This window comes from Eupeodes corollae, chromosome 2, assembly GCF_945859685.1.
Source record: "Eupeodes corollae chromosome 2, idEupCoro1.1, whole genome shotgun sequence".
Lineage (NCBI taxonomy): Eukaryota > Metazoa > Arthropoda > Insecta > Diptera > Syrphidae > Eupeodes > Eupeodes corollae.
This window is the reverse complement of record NC_079148.1, coordinates 137,804,981-137,823,385: the sequence shown is the minus strand read 5'-3', so window position 1 is coordinate 137,823,385 and position 18,405 is coordinate 137,804,981. Positions and strand designations below refer to the sequence as shown.

General features: G+C 34.0%; 3 protein-coding genes across 3 annotated transcripts; 2 read left to right on the top strand and 1 right to left on the bottom strand.

The window, feature by feature from the left end:
- Nucleotides 1-353: 353 nt before the first annotated feature.
- On the bottom strand, nt 354-4,865 carry LOC129945699 (vacuolar protein sorting-associated protein 8 homolog). The gene is made up of 4 exons (XM_056055558.1): nt 4,602-4,865; nt 4,322-4,543; nt 2,288-4,204; nt 354-2,126 (listed from the first exon to the last, which is right to left on the bottom strand). Exons 1-4 carry the CDS (start codon nt 4,701-4,703, stop codon nt 645-647), a joined length of 3,723 nt encoding a protein of 1,240 aa, XP_055911533.1. The 5' UTR covers nt 4,704-4,865; the 3' UTR covers nt 354-644.
- A 1,645-nt stretch (nt 4,866-6,510) lies between these two features.
- Nucleotides 6,511-11,344, top strand: LOC129948187 (adenosine 5'-monophosphoramidase HINT3-like). Its single transcript, XM_056059067.1, has 3 exons — nt 6,511-6,883; nt 10,737-10,930; nt 10,990-11,344. Exons 1-3 carry the CDS (start codon nt 6,700-6,702, stop codon nt 11,023-11,025), a joined length of 414 nt encoding a protein of 137 aa, XP_055915042.1. The 5' UTR covers nt 6,511-6,699; the 3' UTR covers nt 11,026-11,344.
- A 950-nt stretch (nt 11,345-12,294) lies between these two features.
- LOC129944552 (splicing factor 3B subunit 6) lies at nt 12,295-13,084 on the top strand. Its single transcript, XM_056054073.1, has 3 exons — nt 12,295-12,494; nt 12,557-12,675; nt 12,748-13,084. Exons 1-3 carry the CDS (start codon nt 12,471-12,473, stop codon nt 12,971-12,973), a joined length of 369 nt encoding a protein of 122 aa, XP_055910048.1. The 5' UTR covers nt 12,295-12,470; the 3' UTR covers nt 12,974-13,084.
- Nucleotides 13,085-18,405: the final 5,321 nt, after the last annotated feature.

Below are 18,405 nucleotides of genomic sequence, written 5' to 3'. Positions count from 1 at the left end.
AAAAACCTACATGCTTCTTTTTACATATACATTTTATTTGTATGCGCTTTATCTTGCGTTTTAAATTAAACTCCGGGGAAAAAACCGCCATTCGGTGCTTTTCACGAACTCGGTGATTTTATTTTGTACGACGGGAGAACTGATACTTTTGTATGGGGTTCTTACTACGAATCTATTACGATGGGGCCTGTGATAAGGTTGAGTATATCTCTCATTCCATAGTTAAAACTTTATTTTACTGGACTGGATTACCAAACAAAAAATGCTTAAAGTTGATAAAAAAGCTTGTGTACAAAATAAATAAATACTTTATTTCCCAACAACAACAAAATTAAAAAAAAACAACTCTTTTTTTGTTCCGGCTTGTTTCATTTACGCATATATATTTTTATAATAGCAACTTAATAATACCAAAAAAACATCAATAACTGGAAGAATTCCATTTGTTTTAATATAGCTTATTTATTTTATTATACAAAAGTAAAATTTAAACAATCTCATTTTAAACTTTCTCGATATATATAATTTATTTTTGAATGGAAATAAATAGTCAAATATTTTAATTATTATTATTAATTTAGTAGTTTATGTATAATTATGTATTATTTAATTTCATATTTAAACTTAAACAATTGAAATGATTTTCAAAATTTCCTAGGCGGTGCTTTCAATTGCAAAACTCCTAATTCCACAGCTGTGTCTTTACTACTATTACAATCGAGTAACTTAACTGAAGGTTGTGACAATTCCACAGGTTCAGATTCAGGAATTTCAGATCCACATCGAGGGCATTTGAATTTGATTTCTTCTTCAATTGAATCACTATGACTGTCGAGGCTAACAGCATCGTCGCATTCTCTTTCCTTGTGGTCAATGCACCGTACATGCATAGAATGGCCGCATGGACCAAGTACCAGGACATCGGTTTGGTTGTAGAGCCTTTGACGACATATAACGCATTTGACGAATGTCACCCATAGCCCACGATGCGCTTCCTTTTGTCGCTTCACAAATTTCGTATGCAAATCGGTGCCGAGTATTTTGGCTGTGGTCGCCATGGCATAGGTTTCATATCGCGAGTTCGATAACATTCCCATCAATAGATCCTTGATATCACCAATGTTGCCTGATACTGTGCCGGTGTTCATAACCAACTGGACTAGTCGTGGCAGATCGACGTGTTGACTAGCTTCGTGAAGCATGTTTTTCGTTATTGACTTGAGGTACTCTCGTGAGAGGATGAGTTTGAGCAGTTTGAACCAATATTCCTCGCGTTCCTCCACTGACAGCACCTGTGAGGCGCGGGCACAAAGAGAGCTCACTTGCAAGGCACATGCCTCAGCGTTATCTTCGGTGGCATCCTTCAAAAGATCGTGAGACATATTAAAAGCCATTTGGTAGTCTCCTTGCTTTTCGAAGAGCATAATACACGCCGATGTGAGATTATGTTTTTGGACGATCTCCAAAGCAGTTTCTATTCGATAAGCATCACAGTTTTCTAGGAAATTATCAACGCTGTCCGGTTCGTTGGTGCACAACAATTCGAGCAGAGTTTCACTGTTCACACTGTTAAGTGGCACCGAGAGACGATGGAGGGCTTTGAGGAATGCAAAAAGAAGTTCAGTATCGCTCTTTGTGGTGCCAATTAAATCTACTACATTATTACTAAAGTAATCGGCAACAATTCGAGTTGTTCGTTCGGAATCTATGGAAAGAATACGAGGAAAATGCAGCAACAATTGGTCGTAAATTTTTCTCTCAGGGTTCTTGGCGTGCATTTCTATGTAGCCGAACATGGCATCATAACGCAGCGGGTTTTTCAAATAACACTCGAGAATTTCATCGTATTTTTTTAGTCTCTCCAATAAATACTCGACGACGTAGAAGCAATTGGCTTTTCGAGCCATTACTAGTTGCTCCTCGTCGGGTATGTGTAGCAGAAAGTTGGACGAGAGCAGCTCATGCCACGCACTCTCGCGCTCAGAATGTTGTCGAGCAGTTTCGCCAGTTATCTCTTCCATTGCAAGGTAGTTAATGACTTTATCTAGGAGTGTAGAGTCAGCTGGCAAGCAATTAGAAGAAATTTGTTGGCTGATGAAGTTCAGGAGGCATCCTATTTCGGACCACTGCAAAGAGATTGATGTGAAAAATAAGTTCTTATGTTTTTAATAAAGTTAAAGGAAGTAAGAAGGGGACTTAGTGTTAATAAAAATAAGCTATTGCGGGACAAACAGTTTGGAAAAGTGGTTACTTTTCTTGCCTTAAGATAAACAACTCCTGAACTTACCGTAGCATTTTCCGGCGTCATAACCTCCAATAAAATATTGATGATCCTCTTGCGATGTGAAAATCCCAATTCGCCGGTGAATTCTTTTTCTTGGAATGCTAAAGAAATAACATTAAGAGTTTCTCGGGTATCAAACTTGAGTAGAGCTCTTAAATATGGATAAGGCAATTCGTTGGGTTCACTAGTGGACGAATGCAACGAAGCAAGGCAACGCAAAACTTCGTGTTTAACATTTTGGACATGTTCGGGGGGAATATCACCATGCGGATAGCCGCGACCAGCTAAACAACTCGAAATATAAACCAACAAACTATTGCCTAAGTGTGGTTCCTCCGTTTGAATTTGGGGTATTAATTCGGTCAGTGAGATTGTATAATCACACAAAGCTTTGGTATTCAAGTAAATCTGAGCTCGAAAGAGTTTCTTCTTTTTGACCGCTTTAAGAACTTGGTCGAGGTCCAAGCACGTCCAATCGAGTTTGAGTAGGATTTCTTCGAGTTTCTGTGGGGAAAGATTTATCCAGAAGTCAACCAGAGCCTGAGATATAATTGGGTTCACTCGTTTTATTGAGTCCTTTTCAATGTGCTCCGTGATGAGGGTGAGAAATAGGCCAGTCGAATGTAACCGATCCCACAGTTCATCCCATAACAAGTCCAATTCGTTGACTTCAATTAGACAATTCACAATCGAACCCAGGCAATATTCTGGAGCACGGCTTGAACCTGCAATGTACTCTCTGAATAGGACAATTGCCCTTTCTTTAGCTTGGATTTTCTTTCGTGGACGATCACCCGCCGCTTTGTAACATTCAATGGCAAGATCACACGCCTCAGTCCATCGTTGGTTTTTCACTAAGTAAGAAATTCTTTCGCTCCATGTTCTTACCGTGATCATATGCATTGACCTAGCTCCCAGGACGTAGAGTTGGGTACCTCTTGAAACTACAGTATTATAACAGGCATAGCTTCCGGCAAGGGCAAGAGCTGGCGATACATTTCCGCCCGTGGCCAATCCCTTAAACTGAGCTGATCCATAAACTAGACCGGCATTGGCGATATCTAGACATTCACTTTCTTTGCTCGAGCGAACGTCGATGAGATGAAGGATTTCCGATGTGTCCAGACAAGCAACTGATTTCGGGCCAAGCCAGTGGACAGCCAAGAGATTGCAAGCTAACTGCACGTGACGTAGGAACAATAAATTTATCCGGCCGCTATTTATGAACAATTGATGGAAGAACAGCTGATTACCTCGGGCAACCACAATGACGGGATCAATAGTTCGTGAGGAATCGGCAGCTTGAATCAGAACCATTTGCCAAGCCAGCAAGGGTAAACAGTCCGGCGGACCGGTCAGAGTATGGAATTTGATAACTCTCAATCTCGGGCGGATCGTTACGATGAAATATTTCGATAGAGTTGCCAACGCAACAATAGAATACTGATCTAAATCATGCTGCACATCGGTATCGGTGATGAGGGGCTCAAAGGCACATACCTCGCCTCGAGCTCCACTGAATAGACATCTCGACGCACATCCTCTAATTCCAAGCTTTCGCGTGAAACTCAATGACCACACTGAGCCACCGGAATCCGAACACAGAGCCAGAGCCGGCCGACTAGTCCATTTCACGTGTAAGACGCCCGTGTTGGGCGTAATTGAATCGAATAGATTCCTAAGCACATCTCCTGAATGGGTGTCAATCATTACAACCAGTCCACGGGCAAAGCCGGCAAGCAAACGCGAACAGTCTTGGTTGTAGTCCAAAGCAGTTACAGCACCCTGCGAACTCTTGTCTTGGTGAGCCCAGCGGAGGGTTTGCGTGTTGTCAAAGTTGAGAATGTGTCCGTGGGAGGTTCCGACGGCAATAAGCTGGGACACAGTGCAAGCTGTTGCCATTCCAGCATGAACTCGATCCTAAAAGGAGGAAACATTTTTTTAGGTAGGTACATAAATTGCTGTCTTTTTCAAGGTGGAGTGGGATGTGGAAGAGAATTTTCCTAATGATGTATATTTGCGGAATGAAGAACTTACCGCAGCAGATGCTGTTTGCGATGATACTCCTTGCAGAAGAACATGTCGCATAATTGAACCTCCCCCTCGAGTGCTTTCATCGCCGCCCATCGAAGGAGTTGGTGTAGGCGCTGGAATCGTATTAGTGGACGCAATATCCGAATCGCCTTCGAATTCACTCAGAACACTTTCCAGAGTTGGAAGTGCTCCCATCGGCGGAATAGAGTATTCCACATCGTCCAACTAAAAGAATCTTGATTCAGTTTGGTTCGAAAATGTATTTGTTTTTATTTTCACTTACGTCTTCTATATCTAATTGCAGAGATTCAGCCAATAAACTATCAGTTGATCCACGATCAGATTCTAGCAAAGATTGCAAGGAGGGTGCTTTCAGTTCGTTCATTTTTGAAACTAAATTATGAGATACATTCGAAAACAACACTTTTCAGCCGCATATAAGGGGGAACAATTGTTAATTTAAACCAATTTTAATTTCGTGGGCTTATCAATTTAATATTTTTCTACTACACCCACTGCCACTGACTCTGCCGTAAACTGTCAATTCAAGTGTCAACAGCAACAGTAGCCTTCAAAGATTGCAGTTTGTAGTGTCTGCAGCTGCACAAGCAGTGGTGTCGGCAGCTTTGCCTTTGAAAATACTACTTAATGTACAAATAAATGAAAATACACTGAACACTTTTTGAAGATACTGCATGATATAAGTGAGAAATAAAAAATGGCTTGAGAGCTAAATGCTTATAAAAAACATATTTTCACTCAAATGGCACAATTTTGAGAATTTTATTGTTTTTGTACAAAGAGGACTGTTTCCAGGAATATATTACTTTCTGCTGGATGTACTGTTATGTTTTTACTTTGCTTCCTTTCGATTTGTTATTTGTATAAATACACTGAGAAAACTTTTTAAACAGTCCTCGCTTAAGGAATAAAACCGACTCTAGTTAGTGCAGTCTTTTAGTTGCGAAGCCTATTCTTAATTTTTAACACTTCAAACAACTCTTCTAAGTAATGAAGGTATTCAACGTAACCTAGTAGTATGTTTTTATAAGGGCTGTGGTAGAGCATTCTATTGCAGATCGAGCGAGGCCCCCGGTTCAAATCCGAGGGTACCCTCTGAAAACTCAATTTTGTTTCAATATTTTTGTCTTGTTTTGATCTCTTCTTTAGCCAATTCAACTTTTCAGCTAAAATAATGGGCGATTTGTGAGTAGAAAATAAATTTCCGTGACATTGTAGTCCAACACTATGCACAACATTCTTTCTGTTTTTGTTGGGCCGGTGGGCTGAATGCAAGTTTACCCAAATATTGTATATTCTTTATGTCGTAGTCTATCGAATCGGGGGTTGGAAATGGTGTTGTTTTGTCATGGTAATAGTTACTTGGTGCATCTACCACAAATTCAAACCAAGACAGCTTTCGTGTTCGTTAATTTACAAGCTCAAAATAATCTTCCGGTCTTCAAAAAACATTATTTTTTAAATGTTTGTTTAAAAAGATAAAGGAGCATTTAGCTGCTTTTAAAGCTAGACGAGTGCTTTGGCGTTAAAAAATACTTCATATCGTTTAATTATCAAAAAGTCAAACCTCATTTTAAAACTAATTTTGAGAATCGAGTTAAAAATGAATTAAAGTATATTTTATTATGCAGATTATTTTTCTAGTAAGGTGATAAATAAGTGTTAAAATTGTTCATTGTCAAATATGCTTATCATAGAGTTTGCCTATGTGTATTTAAAACTTGCATGCGTGCTTATGTGATTCAACTCAAATCAATTGAACAATTTGCATTAAGAATCGTCAACATTATGGTTGTCATTGTGAAAATTTCAATTTGTTCCAATAATATATCGAAATAAAAGTCACAAATTTTATGACAAAGGATAAAAATCCTACTTGGTTTTTCCCAAGATACGTAAGCTTATCGGTTACAAGATAAAAGAGAAAATTATGCAGTCTTTTCTGTAATTGTCTGGAACGCGTATTTAAGTACCACCTTATAGAGATTAATGAAGTTAATTTTGATAGCAAAAAACTCATCTTTTCAAAATATTTAATAAATAGTGTAAAATTGTTTAAAAATGTTTATCTTTCACCTCTGAATTCAGCCATCACTGTCGGTATTTTCATAGAAAAATCTGCAAAGTATACATAAACACTACATTGCTGCTATCAGTAGGGTATATAGTAATCGTCTTGTTGGACTCATCACATCATAGAGTACAGACAGAGAGGCAGAGGGTAATCTCAGCTGAGTTTGGGTGGACGTTTTGTTATCACAACATTTTACTCCTGACGAAAAAATAGTGTCGTAAAATTGCAGTTTAAAAAAAAATTTAAATTAAATAAATTGATCTAAAACTAAATAAAAAAACTAATCATGAGTAGGTGCGTGTTTTGTGATATTGTTGGTGGAAGATCACCAGATACAAATATCGAATATGAAAACGATAAGATAGTGATTTTTAGGGACATAAAACCTGCAGCGGAGAATCATTTCCTGGCCGTTTCAAAAATTCATTATGAAAGTGCTAAAACATTGCGAAAAGAGCATATTGATTTGAGTGAGTTTTTTAACAAAATTTGTTTAAAATTTAATTTTGTAGTATATCTAAAATCTAAGGGGGATTGGAATAGGCGAAAAATTGTTGCAAATTGGGGAGAAAAAAAAATATAAACGTAGAACAAGTGTGTGTAGTCTATGCGATGTTTTTTGAGTGGAGCAAAAATGGAAGAGTTCACAGTGCATTAATGCAGTAACGTGTTTTCTGCCTATATGCGCACTTAAAATTTAACTTGGATTTTTACCTTGTGAAAAGTTTAAAAAGTGAAAAACACATTACAAACTGGAACAACTTTCCTTTAGTGAATTACGAATTTTTAACGCATAAAACATTTTATTTATCACAAATTTGGAAGCAGAGTTGCAAATAATGCATTGAATTTTATAATGCATTTTGAATAAATTGGAAAATATTTTTCAATTTTTAATTCTATTTTTTTTTTAAATTATTTATTAAATTTTATTTTTTAATGTTACCGTATGGCATTAATTAATTAATGTTATTTTTTAATTGTGTTCTATCAAATTAAAATACTATTTTCCAATGCAGAACTTTTAAAATAAAAATACGTATTTTTATTTTATTTGGCAGACTTTCGTAATTAATAATTAAAATACTATTTTCTGATTCAGAAAATAATTCAAAATTTTAAGTTTTTAGTTCCAAAACTTTAAAGCTGATTAATGTTATGACTTACGGTTATCACGCAATTATAACAAAAAAAAACAACAATTATTCAAATATTATAATTTATTATTATTATTGTTAGTCCTATTTTTGTAAATCAATTCTTAAATTCAAATTTGTTTCGCGCCTTCGCCATGTTTCACTGAAGCTAAGACTAAAGATGTCGCAACGGTTACATCTTTGGCGCTGTTGACATTTTGTTTACGAACAGCTGTTGACCGTCAGTCAGCTGTTTTTATATCAGCCAATCTTTAACCTGGGACATTTTTAATGGAAATAATTGAATAAATTCCCACTACGCATTGAATTAAAAAATTGAGGCTCATTTTGAATAGAAATAATTTTTAATTTTAATTCAACTAAACTTGTAATCAAATAACATTTATTTACTAATTCAATAAAACTTGCAATAAAATAATTTTTAATTTTTAGTTTAATATTGATGGCAATAAATTAAATTTTTAATGGGTAATTCATTGATGACAATTAGCATTATATATTTTATTTCAGTTAAAGAACAATATCCATTAAAAAAAATAAAGAGTAATGCATTGAATTCACATTGGAATTTTTGCAACCTTGTTTGGGAGAGGAAAAATGTTTTTCTATTTTTAATCAATTTTTAAAGTATCACTTGTTTACATTACACGCAGTAATTGCCCAATTTATATTTCTAAGATCTTTGGGATAGCCACTTTAAAGTAACTTAACCTGTCTTAATCTTCTAAAAACTAAACAAAAATGGAATGGAAAGAAAGATTTGAATGTTTATTTAATTTCTAGGTCAGAATGAAAATTGTGTTTATATTTCATTCCCCAGCACTGTCAATCTGATTGAGACAGTTCTTAGAAATATAGAAATTTAAAGTGGGGTGGAATCGGCTAAGATGATAGTTGACAATTATGTTTTTGATGGTCAAATTGATTATCATTTTCATTCCGTCTGTGTAAGATGATTCAACTCAATTCAATTCGATTGAAGAATTTCAAATCAAATAGCCAAAATTCGTTGTTGCCTTGGTGGAATTTTAAATTGATTCTTATTAAATATCTAAATAAAAGTATCAAATTTGCTGATTATAAATTAAATTCTTACTTTGCTTCCTTTTTCGAATGTCGTAAGCTTTGTCGGTCACGAGAATGTGTTTTTATACCTAAAAAAGGTAGCTGAACAAATTTTCCATTCGTTTTTTGTAAGCATCTGTTAACTCTATTCAGACACGACATACTTGTAGAAAAACGACTATCACATTTTTTTGTGACAGCTTTTTAGGTATCAATTTGACTATCACCTATAGATCAAATTCGATTATTTTGACTGTCATTTATCAACAATCACCTTAGCCGATTCCGCCCCTGGTTTATTTTGACTATTCTTTGTGTCAGTAATAGCATACATGATTGTATTTGTATTTTACACAATTTGTTATTCTTTTAGATTATACTGGAAATGTACTTGTTAGTTTAAGAGGTCAGTTAAAGCTATTATTGTCTCTCATTATTAGAATTTTTGATATTTTCTTTATAGCAATCCTTAAAAACATCCTGAGTACATTTTTTTTGACAGACATCTGTCATACAAATTGTATACAATAGAATCAGAAAAATTATGTATGCTAAATTTTTCTTTGACAAAACATAGCTTGAGTGTTTTCTAATTGATTCGTTTTAGGGAAAAACTAATATTTTGTATTTAAAAAAAAACTTCACGTTTAAGTAAATTAGGTGACGCAACAGATCGTTGAGAGCTAGGACCTAGTAAATTAAAACGCTCAACCATTCCTGTTAGGCTAGTAATATTGTCAGGGATGGAGGGGACCTACACTTTTAAGCCGAATCCTAACGGCTAATTTAAGAAAACACTTTTTATAAAAAGAAATTACTCTTGGAGGATTTGTCAGTAAACCCAAAACCGCTGGTTTTGGTAACCATCATGCCTAGTACTACCAAGTAGTCAACAAAAATTAAATAATTCATTCAACTTCGTCAATTTTAACATAAATAAAATAAATTAAAAGAAAATCACTGATGTAGGTATCACTTTTGTTTCATAACTAATTGAGATTGATACACTAAATAAAAATAAATAAAATTAGCTTAAAATAAAACAGTATTTTAAGGTATAATGAGTTATCACAGCTTATCTAAATTTTAATAGTAAGATCTGGTTTAGGAACAAAATGTTCACAGTTACTCAAGTTGCCCTGCATATAATCCTTAAAACTCACTTTAGAGTGAATAACTTCATACGATAGCCTATTTCGATTATTAGTTTTAATATTATTGGGGGATGAAAAAACCCGCTCAGCAGATACACTGTGTAAATAAGTTTATTGTATTGAAATAATTGGAAATATTATTAACACGTTGTCAAATGATCAAAAATCAATCTTAAATTGTTACTTTTTTGCTTTAAGTAATATGCATCTAAGGTTTGGAACACTGTTAACAAATTATCACACAAATTTAATCTACTTTTTAACTTATTACAAAGTTGTGTAACTTTCTTTCTCGTTTTCATATAAATTTTCGAACAGTACATCAAATCCAAACCTCAATATATTTTATCAAGAGGTTTTAAACAGAACTGATTGAATTCGACTTCACTAATATTACTTAAAGTTTTATAAATAATCAGCTTTCAAATTAAGTTTATATTTTTTGGTTACTTCACTCGCCAACAAATGTATTTTAGGTGCTTCACTTTGAAAGTTTTTACTTAAATCATTTATATTCAAAATATAATTAAGGAAATACAAATATATTTTATATATGTACAATTGTTTAAATGCTTATATATGTCAAAACTTCAAACTGGCCTGGTCACAATGTAAAGCAGCAGGCCAATGGCCCGATCGGGCACTTCGTGGCAACGCTGACTTGGACTTCAAACTCAAAAAGAATTTTAAACGTGGATGTATATTCCTGTTGAAAAGGTGCCCAGACATTTTTGCGAATTGATCTCACGTAATATTTAACGTGCCATTTATTTGTTCTCCAAGAGTTTTTGGTTAGCCTTTTGCTTAAAAGCTCATATATTTAATAAGTAACAAATATCTTTAAAACAAGTTAAAACAATCCGCATAAAAAAATGTCATTAGTACTTTTCGTTTTTTTTTCAAATTAAAAAAAGTTTAAAACGCATCACTAATTTTTTTACTTCCAGTTGACCTTATGGAGAAATCCTTAACAGATCACTTAACTAACATGGGAGTCGATACAAAAGATTCTCTTTATGGGTTTCATTGGCCTCCAATGATAAGTGTAAAGCATTTGCATATGCATGCGATTGCTCCAGCTTCGAAAATGTCGCTAACTTATCGTCTGATGTTCAAAGCAGATTCGTTTTGGTTTAGGACAGTAAGTTATATTGATTATACATTTTTAAACTTATTTACCTATTTTTGTTCTTTTTTTAGCCTGAATCAGTTCGGCAGACATTGAGAGAAAGTTAATTACTTAACAAAACAAAAACAGAAAAAACAACATAAAAAATACATATTCCAAGTTTTTAATCTTCCATTTTAGAATATGTTAAATTAATTAATTATAATAATAACAAAAACCTTCTGGGTTTCATATCTGTCATTCAATATTCTCATTGTATCATATTGGGCTTTGATGTAATTAAAAAAAGTAAAGCTTTGTTGTTAAAACTATAGTAAATATTGGTAAAGTAGTGTTTGCCAATTTTAAATTATGTTTTATTCTTTCTACTATACATTATATTAAATGTTAAGACTCAAATAAAAAACTTTCATGTTCATTATTACATATATGTGTAGAATTTACCTACTTAACGAATAAAGAATCACTTTTACACAATACAAAAATTAATGTCAAGAAAAAAATAATAAAATAATTTGTATTTCTATTAAATTATGAAAATATCGTTTGTTGAAAATTAATATTATTTTTTGAAAATGTGTGTTCTACTGTACTCTCCTCAATTGATTTGGAAAATTTTATTTGTTCTTTAAATAATTCCAACAAAAAAATTAGTACAACGTAGAAAAAATTTGAATTCAAAATTCAGTTATACAATAGTGATCAAAAATTTGTTACTATTAATTTTTAGTCACGGATTTGAGTTGAAGTTTATAATATATTATAAAACAACAACTCTACAAACGTTCCTATAAATGCTCTTAAACTGAAAGAAAGAAGTACACAACTCGGTGCGTGTTAAAATTTTTTTTCTTTGTCATCAAAAAGAGATAACTTGTCGGATTTTTGATGAGAAACAGAACAATTTTCATTTAAATTGGAATAAACTCCAATTAATCCATTTTTTCGATCTTCATTGTACAAAATAAATTGATAAGCTTTTGATTTAAAAGCAAATTTTGAATTTCAAATTAAATGTCTTGATTTAAAATCAAATATTTTGATTTAAATCTTTTCTAAATAATAAAACAACTCATATGAATAAGTTGGTGAATTTCTTCTTTTGAAGTACATAAAGGATAAAATTTGGCATTTTAGGTGTCACTTGCTCAAAACAAAAACTATTTTGCATCATGTTCTATTAAAATTGACCCATAATAAAAATTACAATTAATATAGATTATTATAATGTATTGTAGTTTTGCTTTTCACCGACTACTTTCTGTTTTGCAAGGTTACAAGACAGAAGTTCTGAACGCTTTCATTTCATATTCAGCATTATTATCTCACTGAACAGAGTCAATAAAACGCACGTTCAAATGTCAAACCATTTCAATTTTTTTTTGTCTGGCTTGTTTTCTTCCAGCCAGACGGCGGACTGCTTTCATTAAATTTTTGCAAAACCAAAATCACAAAGAAAAAGACAAGACATTTCTCATAAGAAAACATTCAACATCTCCACTCTTAAGTTTATCGTCCTCAGACCAACAAAGGATCTGAAAAATCATCCAAAATGATGATGAACAAAAGAAATAACGTAAGTCTAAAATAGTTGATATAAATATACTCATAAACAAATGGCTCTTGTTTTTGAAATAGATTCGATTGCCTCCAGAGGTAAATCGGGTGCTCTACATCAGGAATCTTCCCTATAAAATCACATCTGACGAAATGTACGATATTTTTGGCAAATTCGGTGCAATTCGTCAAATAAGAGTGTAAGTAGTTTGATGTTAATTTGTTTTTTGATTAAATTGATTGTAAATTCAAAAAATCCTCTCACTACACAGGGGAAATACACCTGAGACGCGTGGTACGGCCTTTGTTGTCTACGAAGATATTTTCGATGCAAAAAATGCGTGCGACCATTTGTCTGGCTTTAACGTTTGTAATCGCTATCTTGTTGTGTTGTATTATCAATCAACTAAAGCATTTAAACGTCTGGATGTGGACAAAAAGCAAGAAGAGCTCAATAACATAAAAGCCAAATACAATTTAAAAACTGAAGTGGCATAAAGTAGCTACCCTCTTAACAATCATCATCATCATCAACATCATCATTAACATAAAAAATAACAAGAAAAGTAAAATCCAAAAAAAAAAATTAAAAAAAGAAAAGAAAAAGTATTTCAATTATGTTTTCATTTTTGTCGAGTGGTTTTTTAAATTGAATTTTTTGTGATAGACTTCGCCGGATTTGAAAAATACCAATTTCAAGAAACTTCAAGATATATTGTATACATAATTTTGACGAGACAATATGGAGTGAGAAGACAGACACAACCTTTAAGTGTACAGGTGAGTTTAAAGTATATTTGAAGATGTTCAATGTTATCAGAAACGTACAAGGTCATCCTTAACAGCCTCATGCTGCGAGTTTCAAATAACATTTTAATTCTAAGCAAATGATATATTACCTCAAATCAATGCTTAAATAATAGATACAAAAAACAAAGGTTGTTTTTTGATTTCTCAGTTCCAATGTTAGTTGGACTAAAAGTCCTCTGAATTTTGTAAGAATATCCCTATGTGTTATCATTATCATAAGCAACATCTTTGTTACTTGAGATTTTAACATTAAAAGTTATAAAAGAACTGTGTTCTTTAGTATCTGAAAGTCAACAAATGAACAAAGGCCCTAAATTAAATCTTGATCTTATAACAACATCGACAATAGGCAGAACAGAAATTGCATTTGGTAACTAAATAATTTATTCTTCGTTAAAAATTACACAAAACTTTTATTAATTTATCGTATCTCTTTCATGCATTCAAAACACCCATCTCACAACTATTTTGAATTGTATTTTTTGCCAAATGAACTTTTTATGACATACAGTCCCTGACTATATTATTTATTAGACGTACTGCAAAATTTGTATAATTATTAGATTATTCGCAATATTTTTAACGTTCAAGAATGGATGTATGGTTAAATTTCTATGCAAGATGAGGCTCCATGCCACACAGTCCGGTCCATAAAACTTATTTGAGGGAAGAAAACATCCCTCTGTTGGACTGGGCTGGAAACAGCCCTGATATGAACAAATTGAAAACGTTTGGGAGCTGATGAAGAGGGAAGTAGCTAAAGATGCGGTCACTTATTGAAAGAGCAATTCACGTGTGGAATCAACACCCACAAATCCAGAAAACAGTCAATTCATGCATTGACAGTATGCCGCTCCGAATTGAGGCTCTTATTAAAGCAAAAGGAAGAAGTTTATATTCTGCACACAAAATAATTTAAAAATGCATTACAATATTTGAAAACCTCATTAAAATAGCTGGAAATTAAAACTGCATAAAATCTAAAGTGCGTCTAATAATATGGCCAGTTACTGTACGTTGCATGCGTGCGGCTTTTCTCAGGTATGAATCATCTCGTGATGTTTTTTCGTCTCGGCTTTGCCAAACGATCTATCGCGATACAAACACTGGCAATCTTAAAATACCTTGGCGAACGATCCGCTTGTGTCGATTATAGTTCCACACACTATAAAAAGTCATATCACAGAACTGACATGGATATTTGGTCTTTTTAGTGTAAGTTCTGATGTGTTTCTGCAAGTCCTTGTTTGTAACTTTCTTAGCGCCGCACTGTGGACATTTGGACAAGTGTATTTCTTAATTCCTGCGTTTCGTTCCAAATGGAATTCGAGGTTATTTTTGGTTAAGCATCTCTTTTGAAATTGCAGACAAGCGTAAGATAGTTTCTCACCATTGTGTAGATATTTATTCTTGAGGAAAAATAAACTTGCCAAAACTATGCCACATTCGTCACAAATGTATAGCCGCTTGACTTGTTTGCCCTTATTCAAGTGTATATCTCTTAACTGTTGGCTTAGAGTTTGTTTGGTAGGCATTATACTTTTAAAATTTGGCTCAGTACAAGGAAATGTTTTCTTAGGTCTTCCTTTGTGTTTTTCTTCCATTTGGAGTTTTAGTCGACTTCGTCGTGTGTAAGATTTGTCACACATATTGCAGGGATATGCCTTGAGTCCTTCATGCACTCACATATGGGCGTTAAATCTTTCGGTTTTCTTAAAGCATTTCTGCAGATGTTACATTGGATTTTAGTTGCCGAAATATTTGTCTTCTTTTTTGTAGCCCCATTGGTATTTTCGTCATTATCTCTTTCTTATTTTATGCTAATATTTTTTTTATGTTTTTTTTTCTTATTAAAATCTTAAAACTATCTTAAAGCTAGACAAAAGTTCTTAAAAAAACCAAGAAAATTAAAAAAAAACTTGGTATCTTTATCATTGTTATTTATTTTATATAAAACTTTAAACTAAATAAAAAAAAACTACTTAAAAATTAGAACAACAACAGTAAGCCTTTTTTTTGTGCCATGCCACTGACTTTCCCTAACCTAATCCTTAAACCTATCAATTTGAAGCTACCAAAACTGGTTCTCCTGCCTTCGGTCCCTATCGGAAACAGTCCTGCTGGACCGAAGGCGAGGACGTCTTGACTGCAAAGAATTCGCCTATCTACAGTTTAACGGCTGACGTGGTAGATTAGCGGAACCTCCTCCCTATCCTGTATCAGCCATCGATTGTCTAAATAGAGAAAAGCTTCGGGCGGAATGTTGCCACATAAACGTGTACTTTCCTAGTACTCATTGTTGGGGTAGTAAGCCCCAAAAATTAAGCTGTTAGTCGACGACATCGCTCTCGCAATGTGACCCTAGCAAGCTTCAGCAAGAAATTATCTATTCTGTTTATGTTGGCTCTGTTGTATAGAACCTGGTAGAAAAATAGTGTTTGTACTCCGACTCTGGTGTTCTGTTTAGTCCAGGGCAACGTTCGCAGACATTGTCTCTCAAACACCCGAATCTTTTCCATTTGAGATGGGGCAACGTTGAACCATACCGGGCACCCATAGGCTATCATCGGCCGGATAAGGGCCATGTAGCAAATCACTTTCACCCTATGTCCGTCGAAATACAAGTACTGATCCAACCAGATGCCAATGCACTTTACTACACTTTTATTTGCCAGTGGCTGTCGATTTGGTGCAACGATCACAAGATTTGTCCAGTTCTTTCTCGTATTCCTTGAGTCACTATACAGCGGAGTCCTGAACAGAATAGTTTCGCATTTCTTAAAGTTGATTTTCAACTTCCAGTCATCGCAATATTGCTGAATCTTGTCGAAGTCACCCTGCAAAAGTATCTTGATAACCTCAATTTTAGGGCCGTTCTGTACGCAATTAGGTCGTCGGCGTACGCTATTGCCAGAGTTAGACTTGCTTTCAGATCACTGGTGTAAATGCTGAATACCTTTGGCGAGTTAACTGCCTCCTGCTGAAGACCATTTTTAATATCAAAAATTTTGGTAGATGTTACATTGCCAATTTTGACAATAGACCGTCTATCATAAATCATAGCAGTGGTTTACTTATGCCAAGTCTGTTTAACTTTAGATACAGACCCTCTAACAACGGTGTAGAAGGCCTTCTCCAAGTCTACCAGATAAGCACCCTTACATTACTGGGATCATGTTCATCAAATACATCATCGGATTTAACATTCTCAATTGACGAAGTACCCGTGGCATGATGGTTATTGCGTTGGACTGTCATGCGAGAGGTCTTGATACCTTAATTTAAAAAAAAAAGTTTTCACGGGTACTGCCTCTTGCGAGGAATTGACGAATTCTCCAAGAGTAATGTTTGTCATGCAAAAGTGCTTTCTCAAATTAGCCGTTTGGATTCGACATAAAACTGTAGGTCCCCGCAATTACTAGCACACAGGAATGGTTGGAAGTTCTAAGTCACTAGGCCCCCTGTTTCTCTACGGACTGTTGCGCCACTTAATTTATTTATTATTTTAATTAACAAAGACTCAATTTGTTTTTTATCTTCATCATTCCACTGAGATCCAAAATAAGTTGTAGGCTCCTCCTTAATAAGTTCTGAATATAGATCAAGTGATACAGGATCATCATCTATGGTTTCTTTTTTTGCTTCATTAAAAACCATCACTTCCATTGTATGTTTCCTTTCTTCATGCAAAATTTCTTAGAGGAGAGGCACATTTTTTGGAAGTGATACAAGTAATCAGTTTTGGTAAAACATAATTAACATAAATTAATTGGAAATCCATCTCCTAGTTCGGCATCCATTAATTAGCATGACATAAATGTATATTTTAGATCTGGTGTTGCGAATAAATCGTGTTAAATATCCATTTCATCTAAATTTCTAAGACATGTTCTGCAAGATGAGTGGATACTTAAATTTTGATAGTTCTCAAATTTATCCATGTTAAAAATAGATGGAAAATGTCTCAAGTTTGTGTCTAGCTTGTTATGCTTGTTGTTATCTGTTTCTTCCCTTTTCTAAATAGGGAATTTTACGAACAGATCGAGAAAAATGTCAAGAAAATAATTTCTACTTCAATATCAAATAAAACAAACTTAATTTTTGTAAAACCATAATTTGAGGAGGTGCTTGCTACTCAATAGGCTGGAGCAAGAATGTATGAAAAAAAATGTTTGAGATTGGCAATTCTAATAGGAGGGCATTGGTGCTTTATATTAAAAGAAAAATAAATGTAGTTTTTCAATTAATTTGGTTAAGAATTTCTGCCTCCGCACTGACTTCAAAAATCAAAAGTTAATACAAGATTTTAGTAAACAGATATGGCTGAAAATAGTATAAGATAAATAGATAGAAAACATTGTCCAAAATATACTCCTGATGATTATATTTTTATTTCAATATAAAGAAAATATAAATTCATTCTCATAATATATATATATATGTATTTTATAATTAAGATGCTTGAAAATCTCGTTTTGTCTCAAAGTTAGGCATTGTCTTCAGTGATTCTATTTTGGCTTTTATTGCTCCTAGTCGGGACTTTTTTGTGTACTGAGAAGTAGCAGCTCCGCCGTCATCTTTATAGCTCGTTCAACAGCTTGGGGATGGCACGGAAGCCGTAAAAAGAACACTTTACATTCAACGCCAGATTGCACGATGCTCCGAATTTCTTGGTCACACAAGTTTTGCATAATCGGTAGGTCAGAAACCTTTCCTTACCAATTTATCAAATCGATATACGTTGATGCATTGAAATTTATAGGAGGCACATCAAACAGCCTTGGTGGTGAAGACCGAGGCATACTGCGAGCTTTTAATATACGCCGACCTGCCAGTTCCCTAATATGTTTATTGTTATCTGTTACCATGCCAAGAAGAATGTTTTCTGGATGCGCGAAATAACCATTCTGCTGAATGACAACAGGATCGATTACTTTCTTAATTTCTTCTGGGGGATATCTTGAAGCCATAATCATGTTAAAAAGATGATGTGTTCCATCCCTGCACGATGGTTTATTTTTGATGGAGAACCAACATGGCGCGTAAACCCTAACAACAAATGTGGCAAAAGTGATGAATTTTTCCGAAGGTTTCTCCTTTGTTACATATAAACGCATTAT

What these genes read in the sequence shown, in the direction of transcription:
- LOC129944552 (XM_056054073.1), top strand. Translation starts at nt 12,471, where the DNA reads ATGATGATGAACAAAAGAAATAAC. An exon ending in TGATGAACAAAAGAAATAAC is followed by an intron (nt 12,495 to 12,556) that starts GTAAGTCTAAAA and finishes TTTTTGAAATAG; the next exon opens with ATTCGATTGCCTCCAGAGGT. An exon ending in GCAATTCGTCAAATAAGAGT is followed by an intron (nt 12,676 to 12,747) that starts GTAAGTAGTTTG and finishes CTCACTACACAG; the next exon opens with GGGAAATACACCTGAGACGC.
- LOC129945699 (XM_056055558.1), bottom strand. Translation starts at nt 4,703, where the DNA reads ATGAACGAACTGAAAGCACCCTCCTTGCAATCTTTGCTAGAATCTGAT. An exon ending in TGCAATTAGATATAGAAGAC is followed by an intron (nt 4,544 to 4,601) that starts GTAAGTGAAAAT and finishes AGATTCTTTTAG; the next exon opens with TTGGACGATGTGGAATACTC. An exon ending in CGCAAACAGCATCTGCTGCG is followed by an intron (nt 4,205 to 4,321) that starts GTAAGTTCTTCA and finishes TCCTCCTTTTAG; the next exon opens with GATCGAGTTCATGCTGGAAT.
- LOC129948187 (XM_056059067.1), top strand. Translation starts at nt 6,700, where the DNA reads ATGAGTAGGTGCGTGTTTTGTGATATTGTTGGTGGAAGATCACCAGAT. An exon ending in AAAAGAGCATATTGATTTGA is followed by an intron (nt 6,884 to 10,736) that starts GTGAGTTTTTTA and finishes TTTTACTTCCAG; the next exon opens with TTGACCTTATGGAGAAATCC. An exon ending in ATTCGTTTTGGTTTAGGACA is followed by an intron (nt 10,931 to 10,989) that starts GTAAGTTATATT and finishes TTCTTTTTTTAG; the next exon opens with CCTGAATCAGTTCGGCAGAC.